Source organism: Chinchilla lanigera, unplaced genomic scaffold (genome assembly GCF_000276665.1).
Source record: "Chinchilla lanigera isolate Chin_1 unplaced genomic scaffold, ChiLan1.0 scaffold00022, whole genome shotgun sequence".
Classification (NCBI taxonomy): Eukaryota; Metazoa; Chordata; class Mammalia; order Rodentia; family Chinchillidae; genus Chinchilla; species Chinchilla lanigera.
In genome coordinates this window covers 2,993,667-3,005,245 of record NW_004955423.1, presented here as the reverse complement: position 1 = coordinate 3,005,245, position 11,579 = coordinate 2,993,667, and the positions used below count along the sequence as shown (strand labels likewise).

General features: G+C 34.0%; 1 protein-coding gene across 3 annotated transcripts in view; it reads right to left on the bottom strand.

Annotated features, from left to right (window-relative positions):
* Positions 1 to 11,523, bottom strand: part of Hfm1 (HFM1, ATP-dependent DNA helicase homolog) — a 94,669-nt gene extending 83,146 nt beyond the window's left edge. For all 3 annotated transcript variants that reach the window (XM_005385067.2, XM_013514356.1, XM_013514357.1), the window contains exons 1-4: positions 11,434 to 11,523; positions 8,869 to 8,964; positions 4,849 to 4,961; positions 3,088 to 3,394 (exon numbers count right to left, since the gene is read on the bottom strand). In XM_005385067.2, the coding sequence (XP_005385124.1) occupies positions 3,088 to 3,394; positions 4,849 to 4,961; positions 8,869 to 8,960 (512 nt within the window). In that variant the 5' untranslated portion in view covers positions 8,961 to 8,964; positions 11,434 to 11,523. The remainder of the gene's footprint in view (positions 1 to 3,087; positions 3,395 to 4,848; positions 4,962 to 8,868; positions 8,965 to 11,433) is intronic.
* Between the last annotated feature and the right edge of the window lie 56 nt (positions 11,524 to 11,579).

Sequence of the window (11,579 nt, the reverse complement as noted above, 5' to 3'; positions counted from 1 at the left end):
GAAATAAATTGTATTCTCCAAATAAAAACGTTTCTCATTTTAAGCCACTAAGTTTTGGAGTAATTTGTATACAACAATAGGTAGGGGCTAGGGATTTAGCTCAGCGGTACAGCACCTGCCTGGCAAGCGTGAGGTCGTGAGTTCGATTCCTGGTACCGGAAAAAAAAAAACAAAAAAAAAACCCAAAAAACAAACCAACCCAAAAAAAACCAATAGGTAATTAATGATTATTGACTAAAGTTAGTAAACTGCTGAACAGAAAGGGAAAAAGCCACTAAATATAGTCACAGTAAAAGTAACTCAATAGTAGTTAAATTTAACCAAAATGATTTGTCATAAAAATATATAAACACATGTTATATTTAGAGGGAAAAAATCAACAAATTTATCATGAATTAAAAAGTTGTCAGCAACAGCATTTGGATCCACAGAAGGTACCAGATAACACATGCAGTTTTCTTGGCAAAGTTCTTGGTCAACATATATATACTCTTATGAGAAAGCACAGGCCAAAAATCTCACTTCAGTTTCCTAAGTTCCTAACTCACAGGAACTCTGAGAAGTAAACTGTATCCTCCAAATAAAAATGTTTCTCATATGCCAAAATCCAGAACAGCCAAAATAATATTGCAAAAACAATTTGAAGGGTTCACACTTCCTAATTTCAAACATTTCTAAAGCTCCAGTGTGAGACTGGCACACTTTGTCAGTGGCAAGTCCAAAAATATAACCCTTATGTGGATTTGGATGTGGAATGTCCTCCATGTGTTGTTAAAAGCTTAGGCTGGTGCTATTGGGAGGTGGCAGAAATGTTAAAGGTGGAGCCTACTGAAAAGTTTTCAGATTATTGGAGGTTTGCTCTTGAAGTTGATAGTGGGACCCTTCATCCCCACCCCGCTCCATATTCTGGCCGTGAGCAAACAGTTCCTCCACCACATTTTCCCAGCGTGATGGGCTGCCTCACATCAGGACCAAAAAAGCCAACTAGCCATGGACTGAAAGCACTAAAATAAAATTTTCACTTTAAAAAATTTTTTTCTCAGGCATTTTATTTCAGTAACAGAAGCTAACTAACACACATGGTATAATAAGAAACACATATTTGTTTTCTGTTTCTTATTCCTGGTTAGAGTTCCTAATGCATTTGGAATTTCCTGAACAACTGAAATGACAGAAGTATCTTTTGTTATTCATACAAGACCCTCAAGCAGACCTGAGTTTATAAGTGCTGATGAGATGACCATTGAAGGGCCCTGAGACAGCTTCAGGATTGAGGACTAGTAACAAGAGGAACCAACCACGCTGTCAGAGTGTTGGAGCTTCTAGCCTCTACTGCTCCCCCTTTAACTTTCAGAAGGGGAAAGGAGCTAGAGATTTCGTTCAATTATAAATAACCCATGATTTTATCAATAATACCCACATAACGGAATCTTTCTTTGAAAATAAAAACTCTAAACAGTGTTAGTCAGAGAGTTTGAGTTGGTGAATACATGAAAATACATTTCAGAAATCCTATTTGTCTCACTGAATTGTTTTCAAAAATAGGTTTTTAAAATTTTATTTTTGACTGAGAAATAATTATCTATTTGAGAAGGTACAATGTGTGATGTTCTGTAAGTACACAGTTTGTAATGAACAAATTGGTGTAATATACTGTTACCTCAAACATTATTTGTAATGAGACTATTCTAAATCCCTTTTTCTAGTTATTTTTACATATATGTTAACTACAGTTTTTCTGTACAACAAAATACCAGAACATATTCCACCTAACTGTGATTCTGTATTATTAACCAGTATCTTTCATTTCCCCTTCTCTTTCCCCAGCCTCTGATAACTGAAATTCTACTTTCTACCTCTGTGAATTCAACTTTTTTTAGATTCTACATATAAGTTATTTGTCTCTCTGTGTCTAGTTTAGTTCACTTAACATAACAGCTAAATTCATCCATATTCTTACAAATGACAGAATTTTATGCTTTTTTTATGAATGAATAGTATTCCATTGCATATACAGATGCTGTTTGACTTACACTGGGGTTATACCCTAATAAATTCACTGTAAGTTGAAACTATCATTAAGTCAAAAATATATTGAATACATCTAACCTAGTGAAAATCATTGTATACTATAGAGTATTGGTTATTTACTCTTGTGACTGCATGGTTGACAGGAAGCTGCAATGAGTCACTGTCTAGCAAGAGAAATTATGGTAATACGTAACACTAGAATGGGAAAAGACCAAAACTAAGGATTTGAAGTATGGTTACCAACAAATACATACTGCTTTTATATTACCATCAAGTAAAAGAATCATTAGTCAAACTGCCCTAAACTGAGATCTGTGTATATATATAGGATATCATTATTAATATTTTTAATCCATTCATCTGATGATGGATGAAAATTTTTTCAAACAAAAAATACACTGAGTTAACTAGTAATGGGTTTGTTTGTTTGTTTGTTTGTTTTTTCGCTTGTTTTTTTTTCTGGTACCGGGAATTGAACTCACGACCTCGCGTTTGCCAGGCAGGCGCTGTGTCACTGAGCTAAATCCCCAGCCCCTAGTAACGGGTTTAGTATAAATCTAACATGAATTAGCAAAAGTTTTTTTAAAATTTTTGTTTTAATTTCTAATATTGTTATATATTAATAGATATAACCCACCTAAATGAAATCTCATTGGGAATCTTCAATAATTATTTTTTTGTACCAGGAATCAAACTCAGGACCTTGCACTTGCCAGGCAGACGCTTGCACCACTGAACTATATCCCCAGCCCAATAATTTTTAAATGTAAAAGTATACTGACAAAAAAGCTTGAGAACTTCTGCTCCAATCGTATAATTCACCAAAATAATTGTCATACTATATGTAGTCAATTAGTTTTAATTATTTACTATCTATCCCTCTGAAAGCAAGAAACTATGACTAGAACCCCAGACCTAAAAGGTCTAACATATAATAGATTTTACTTTTGTTACTGTTTGTCTCATTCAGATTCTGTCATGTTTAATACTTTTGAATGTACTCATAAATATTTAAATGTATTCACTGAATAATACTTACTTCATTTAATTAATTACCTTTTTCGGAATGCTGATGTGCTTTCTCCTTTATCTTCTACAATATTAACTAATTTTGTATCATCAGAAACATTTATCTCAGGTGCTATCTCAGTGCCCATGTGAGTTTTATATCTCTGAGAAGACCCATATGTCAACTTCTCAGAAACATATGATAAGTCAGTGTTATCTACTTGTTCAAAATTTAGATAATCTTGTTCATATTTATTAGAGGTAAATTTGAATTTTTGTGTTGGCAAAATATAACTTGTGTCTCCATTAGTAATCTTTAAATTTGATGTTAACAGTTTTGGCTTCTTTCTTTGACCTATAAAAACAGAACATATTAATTATTATATATTTTTCATGAAAACAAATTTTCAAAATTACAATGGAAAGATTTAATGAAAACTTTCAAAAGAGTTTATTAGTTACATAGAAAGCCAAGAGAAAAGTATTATTACAGTAACAAAATAATTTATAATACTATATATGGTTTTAAAATACCTACAAATGTTTTTTTTCTGAAGGGAGCTCAGAAATTAATTCAGAATTATTAAACAAAATTCAAAATGTATACAGAACCTACATTATAAAATAGGTTTAACCCCAACCCACAAAAAAGCAACCCATAACTGTAATATTTAACTACTTTAGCTATAAGTGATATTATAAAAGCAATTAAGTCTTAAAATTTTACAAAATTTACACACAGAAATACAATGACCAATCATAAAATACTATCAAATGTGATATAGTATTTATATGATACAATGTTTTTAATTTTGTAATCTTTCTCCTAAACTCAAGATAAAGAAATGTTTTCATTAGAGTGATAGAATTTTAAAGATTTCTTTAGAGACTTTTCAAGAATCTATGGAAGGTTTAGGCAGAGTTTGGTAGACTTATTGGCTCTTAAATTTGCTATTTATACATCTATTTATACATATCTATTTATTTATACATATACTACCTGTATATTATGTATGCTAAATAGTATTTGACATATTCAAGAGTATATGTTTTTATATACAAAGCATATATGTAAATTATGAGGCTTAATAATCAAATATATATGTATGAATCTACTACTCAATTTAAAAAATAAAGTTTTACTAGAAATATCACATTACATAACACACATTATTTAAACATGCTTTTTTTTCTTGGTTTTGGGGGTTGAATTCAGGGGCCCACACATGTATGCTCTACCTGAGACAATATGCTCTACCCTTGAGTTATACCCAGCCTGAGCATGACTGTTTTTTGATTTTTATAAAAATGGTCTCAAACCATATATAATATTCTGCGTACTGCTTTTTTCACTCAATATACTGTAGACATCTGGCTCCCAGAGGATCTTATCTTTAATAAAAAGCAAAGAAAAACTGAACCTCAGTGACAGGAATTTTAACGGTAAGGGGAAAAATATTCACAGAACAAAAAAAAACAATCATAGGGCCAGGGATGCAGCTCAGCAGCACAGCGCCTGCTTGGCAAGGGTAAGGCCCTGAGTTCAACTGCCGGTACCAAAAAACAACAACAACAACAACAAAATAACAATTATATGATAGTGTATTGTATACTATGTATATGTATATTAATATGTATATGAAGAAAGTGTTTTAGAGCCTAAGATTTGATAAGCACTATTTTAAATAGGTGAAGCCTTTCATTTTATTCCATTAAAATAAAGAAATTAATATTTTAATGTGTTGCTAGACTCTTTCATGTTGACATGAGCTGCATGAGTTTGGTTTCACAATAAATGTAGCAATTTACCTAACAATTTATGACTTTCGATTTCTTCCTCTAAGTCCTGAGTATCTGGGATTTCTGAAATCAATGGAGCAGGGGGGAGAAACCAATCCAGTGATTTTTCACTGTCTGGAAATCTATACAAAATACAAAAATACGAACATGTTATTTAAGATATAACATTACACACTATTTATTAAGCATTACTCAATTACAAAATCTTAGATAAACATTCTGTAAACTAATTTTCTGTCATTACTTTGATTTACCTCTATACAGCAGGAGTGTTCGTAACACTTTTTCCCTTGTGTTAAGGGATTAATGATAATGCTGTGTGAGATCTGCTACTTTAAAAATGGCTACAATTCTGCCTCATTTTATCCAATTAAAATGTTTGTGACAGGAAACTTAAACCTGTCCCAATCTTTAAAAAAAGTAATAAATCATGTTCAAACTTGACTACTTTAACAATCACACATAACAAATTACTTACAAAATAACTCATCCAAAATCATGTATCATCAATGTTACACAACACTATTACTCGTATTCTAGAACATTATTACCAATTAAGGTCCTAAACCAAACATTCTCGGTCCAGAACTATCTATAAACTACAGAAAATCTAAGAAACCATGTGAGAGCTATAATGTCTTTCTTTATAAGCCTACAATAACTAATGTGATTTGTGCCACACTTTGGCATCCTTACCCCTCATCTTTCAGCTGTGATTTTGTTAACTGATACTGCTTTAATATTTGCTTTCCCACCAAAGCTGACTTGTCCTTCATTAGGGCAAAAAGGTAGTGGTTAGGCAACAGGAAATACAGCTGAGAAGAGCACCATGCAGTCTGCCTATCCCAAGTCCCAAAGATTTTATGATTTATTTCTTTTCTCTTCACTTAGGAATGTTAAACTCTCTGAAATGAGACAGACACTCAATCTTTTACTTTTCTGCTTATCATAGTGCTGTATTTTCCAAATAAAAAAACCTAGATACATTATCTGACAATATCTGACAGACTGTAATTTAGGACTATCTCAAAGATCCCCTAGATCACACCCACCTCAACAATTCCCTAGCATGACTCACAAGACTCAGCATATAGTCCTACTTCTAGCTATGGGGCAGAATCCAACAGAAACCAGACACAAATTTCCAAAGGCTCTGTCTTGTGGAGTCACATGGGACACATTTAATGTTCTACATCAGTGATAGCGAAACTTGTACAGCTTTCAATGATACAAACAGCCTGCTGCAACACATGTGCCATAGGTTTGCCACCACTGCTCTAAGTAATGAGCTATCACAACATAGTGTATGTGAAATGCTACCCGTGAGAGAAGCTTATTAGGGACTCAATATCCAGGTCTTTTAATTGGATACCAATAAGTATCCTCTGACACATAAATTTCAGAATCCCAGAAGAAAAGCAGTTGTTTAGTTTAAACCATATTATTTGTACATGCAGTTTACATACAGGGAGCTATTGCATCAGTAATAGTGGGAACCTTCTTGAAATCTAAGTTTTCAGACCCCCCCCCACCCCAGCAAACAATCCTTTACAAGGGTAGAACTACTGTTAACTCTTTTCTGCAAAGAATATTCCAAAAATCCAAGAAAGAGGAGAGATATAAGAAACACATATTGAACTCTACTATTCTACTCCCTCATAAAATTACTTTCCTATGATTTCCCTATTTTTTCTAGAGGTGCTACCATTATCACAGTACCAAAATCCAAAGCATAATAATCTTTTTTACTCACTATATAAAGACAACTATCAGGTCTTACTGAATCTTCCTTATAATAACTTCGTTCTCTTTTTTTTATAATAAGTTCTTGAATTCATCATTTCCCTTTTTTTGGTCACTATTGTAACCAAGATTCTAATCAACTTCTGTCTGGTTGAGAACAACTGTGTCTTAACAGCCCTCACTGCCTCTAGGCTTCCTCTCTAATATATTTTATACATTCCTACCACATTGTCACACAACTCCATTCAAAATCCTTCAGTGGCTCCCAATGTTAAACTTATATTAAGCTAGTGGGCTTAGACTAGCTTAGTTTTAATTCTCTTATACATAACTTTTAGTCTAGGTCAAACTGAACTGCTTGTTATACACTGCTATAGTTTGGATAAGTGTCCCCCAAAACCTTGTGTGTTAAAGGTCCTGGGGCTATCGAGAGGGAGCTAAACCTATAAGAGCTAGGGTCAAATGGGAGTACATTTGGTCACTGGGGGTGTCCCCATGAAGGAGACATGGGAACCTCAACCCCTTTCTGTCTCTGCCACCCTGTTTCCATAAATTGAGGGCTTCCTCCATCACGTGATGTGTATGCCATTATGACATACACACCAGCGATTCAAAAGCAGAGATCTTTTTATAACAGGCCAACTGACCATGGGTTAAAATCTCTAAAACTGTGATCCAAAATCAATCTTCCCTTCTTATGAGTTGTTACCTCAAGTTTTTGGACAAAGAGATGACTAATACAATGTCTAACAGATAATACATTCTGTGCCACATGGATGGTTCCTTTACTCTGCTTACCCTGTACACTGCCTGATTCCCATACCCACCTAGAGCTTTGATTTTTTACTTTCATTTATACCAACAGTACTTGGCACAATGCTTTTTATAATTAAATATACTGTTCAAGAAAGTTTGTTGATTTAAATACATGGCCTTTAACACATAGAGAATTATTTTTAAAAATAAAAACAAACAATATTCTAAAAGTCTTTATCCTAGCATTTAATACTCAAAACAATCTATCCTCCATTGATTTTTTTAAGCTTTATGTCCTACTGTTTCTTCTTTAGGAATCATTTATTGCAGAAAATTGTCACTATGCACTGTCCCCTAAAAAGATAGTGTCCCCTAAAAGGACTTTGAATTGTCTCATCTCCATCTTGATTTGTCTTTCCTCTTTTTCTTTTTTGCCCTCCCTCCTTCCTTCCCTTCCCTTCCTTTCCCCTTCCCCTTCCTTCCTTCCTTCCTTCCTTCCTTCCTTCCTTCCTTCCTTCCTTCCTTCCTTCCTCCCTCCCTCCCTCCCTCCCTTCCTTTCTTTTCTATAACACTCTGCCTTCAAATGCCAAGCCTCTTGAAGTTTCTCTCTACTACCATAAAGTCTGACCTGACCATCCTTCTCAAGATGACTTTCCTGATGAATCTGAAACTTCACTGCAGGAACATACACTTATCATTTGCTTTGCACATCTTTTTTACTTTGTATTGTTAGAAAGATAACCATATGCTCCAAAATGTGCCTGGGTCAGTTCTGACTAACTCTTGCTTCCCTAGTTGGATACACTTTGATGAAAAATATTCCAGTCTGGATGATGAATTACATAGTCACATTATTTATTAATGACATTTCCATATGTGTGTTTAACCTCAGCTAGACTTTAAATTTTTGAAGTAAACATTTATTTTATTCTTTTTAATGTCTCTTTCATCAATTAATAATATTTGAACAAATGTGATTAAAATTAAAGGAAACAATGATGTTTCATTCGCACAGGCTAATACAATAGGACCAACATAGAAAATTTACAATTGAGAGCAATTCACATATGAAAATCCATAAAAGGTGATATTTAAGAGACTACCTACTTTCTATTATTCTTGTTGTCTTTGGTCTTGCACCTTTATTTCCATCTATATTTCCTGCCTACACTGAATTTCCCTATCACATTTGGCCTTTGGCACATTGCCCATTCTGTTTTCAAAAAGTAACTTCATTTTTTGACCTGAGTTATATTCTTTTAATTCTAGCCTTTACCTTGGCCAGAAATAACAAATCAGAAATGATATAAATGAAAGGTAAATAGACAAGAATCTACTTTTAAAATGGCAACATTTAACATGTTAAATTTCACTTATTTCCTTATATTTGAATTCCATGTTTTCCAAATATGTAACTGAAATATCACTTGTTGCCCCTTCATTATTTACTGAGAGAAAATTAAAACTGTTTAAAATTTTTAAAAATCTAAAATAATACACTATATTACCATTCTGTGGAGGCAGACTTACTTTTCAACTTCATCTGAGTTTTCGAAAAATAAATTATCCACAGGAAACAAGTCGTCATTTGATTTTAGCATTGTTGGAAACTCCTTTGTCATAAATCTACAGGATACAAAACACATAGTTTCTATTTGCAAAGATATAGAAAAATGTTTCTGGCTAAGTAAAGTAGAATCATTACTTTCTCACAATATCTGGTAAAATATACCAACAAGTCTTGCAGCTTCATCTTCTGCAACTTCCTCCCAAGTGCCTCAGTAATCAAATTCATTATTTGCTTCTCTACTCATTCATGCTTTTTCACACTCATGCCCCTCTTCACATTGTACCAATGCATTTTCTTTCATCCTTCTCAAGGCAAATTCCTACCCATCCTCCTATGTATAGGTTACCATTCTACAGGCATATGCTGCTCTTTTCTTGTTCCGGTTACTTCCCCCTGTGCATTAACACCACATCCCAATTTGTTTCTAAAGTCTGAAATATTACAGAACATTCTATATGTGAAATAAAATCAGATGCACAGGTCATAAAACATAAGTTATATTTATATTTCTTCTGTGGTAGTTAATATACTTCAAATTTGTCCTAAGAATAGAAATTTAAGTCAAAGAAACTATATGAGCACCACCTTGTGGAGAAAGCTTCACTGCTAATTTAGATTATGTCTCTCCAACACTGAGGATTCCCTGATAGGACACAAGTAGGAGTGATGGAGGGGAACAAGTAATGTACCCATCTCTTGAGAAAATGGTACAAGTAAGGGAGTTAAACCTGCAAATATTTTAGGACTGATCCAGAATACTATAGTGTGAGGTTTTTCATTGTTTTAGTTACTGGCTTCCTTCCCCAACATGTTTAATTGCCCTCTCTACTTCTCTCAATTTATTAATCATTCAGGTATCAACAAAAATAGTAAAAAATGAAACTAGTTTGGTTTTATAAATGGCTAAAGCAATTAGCCATTTATATGAAAACAGAAGCCTAGAATAGTAGCATAGGAACCAGAACATTAACTCAGAAATAAAAGCTTAGAATAATAGCATAGGAGGCTGAAGAGTCATTCAGAAATATACTAACACAAGCTGTCTTGCTTAGTTTGTTTGAGGTACTGGGGATCAAACCTAGGGCCTTATATATACTATGCAAGCACTCTTCCACTGAGCTACCTCCCCAGTCTGCTCAGAGTTTTAATATCTTTATGCATATAACCAGTTTCAAAACTTGAACAATTATCTGAAAAATATAAATGAAAGTACTAGTCATTTTCTATATTGTCCAAAAAGTAATGTTTCCTATCTAATTTTAGAACTATGCATTTTTAATCAACAAAAAACTTTTACAAATAAACTTTTATGTAGTTTTGGTATCTCAGAAATTAAATAGAAAATCTTAAGGCTAACATTGATATGCTTGAATTATTTATTCTGAACAAAACTGCAAATAAGACCAAAAAGCCCCTACAAATTCAAAGGATCTTTAGGGAAAAAAATGGGCATGAACTATACAAAAGTCCTCCAGCAAATCTTACTAGAAGAACTTTTGATTTCCAGTTCTGCCGTAAAAGATAATGTTTTGGTTCGGAATAAAAACTTTATACATGCACTTCTTAGTTCTGATGCATTACTACAGAAAAAAAATAATTCTTATCTAAAATTCTCTACTCTCTCATCCTGCACTGTTTTTCTTTATAGCAGTAATAGTTAACTGACATATGTTTCTTTACTACCTTTCTCCCTCATGAGCAAGCAAGGGCTTTATGCTCATCAATAGGTTAAAAATCCTGGAGCAGTATTTGGCATATAGTAATGATCCATGCAAATTCATCGTGGGATAAATGCATTAGCAATGTCAATTTATAAAAGTAATCTTCAGTAAAAATAATTTTAGAGTAATTTACTCTAAAACATGTATTCCCCAAAACGTTTGAATTTAGAAATATGGTTTTGACGGGGCACAGTGGCGTATGCCTGTAATCCCAGCAATCAGGAGGCTGAGGCAGGAGGACGTGAGCTTGAGACCAGCGTGGGCTATAAAGTGAGTGCAAAGCCAGCCTGAACTGCGTAGTGAAACCCTGTTTCACTCAAAAATTTTTTTCCAGGATTCATAAAATCACATCATCAAAATCATTATATGAATCATTCATAAAATCATATGTACAACTTGATGGATTTGGCACTTTCATTATGTAAGTAAATCTTGTTTTAAAAGCCCTAAAAGGAACCTTGCTACAGTTCAGTGTGCATTTGTGTCATAAGAAGATTGCTAAATTCTGAATTAATTGAAGTTCTAGGTTTAGATTCAAATTTTCTAACTTTCCATGTTAATTTTTTTATTACAAAATTTTTGTTTCAGCACGTGGTACCAAGTGCGAAGCACAATCGATAATATCATCCCGAGCAGCTTGAGTCTGTTCTTAAACTGTCTTCCGACTAGCTTTTTCCGGAGAGGACTCGCACCTACTCTACACGAGGACAATTTGGCAGTCTTATTTTCTCTAACCCCTTCTTGATAACACTCTCAGATTTGGTACTCCCTCCTTATAACTTTTACTCTCACAAGCACACTCACTTGCAAGTACCCACAAGGGTACGTAACAACCGGTTCGCTAGCAGCCCGCAATCAGCCCTGAGGGAACAACCGCGCGCCCCGACGCCTCGGGCGGCGCCAGAGCCGGCACCCGCGTGCGCACGCGCGCTGCACCCGGGCCCAGAGGG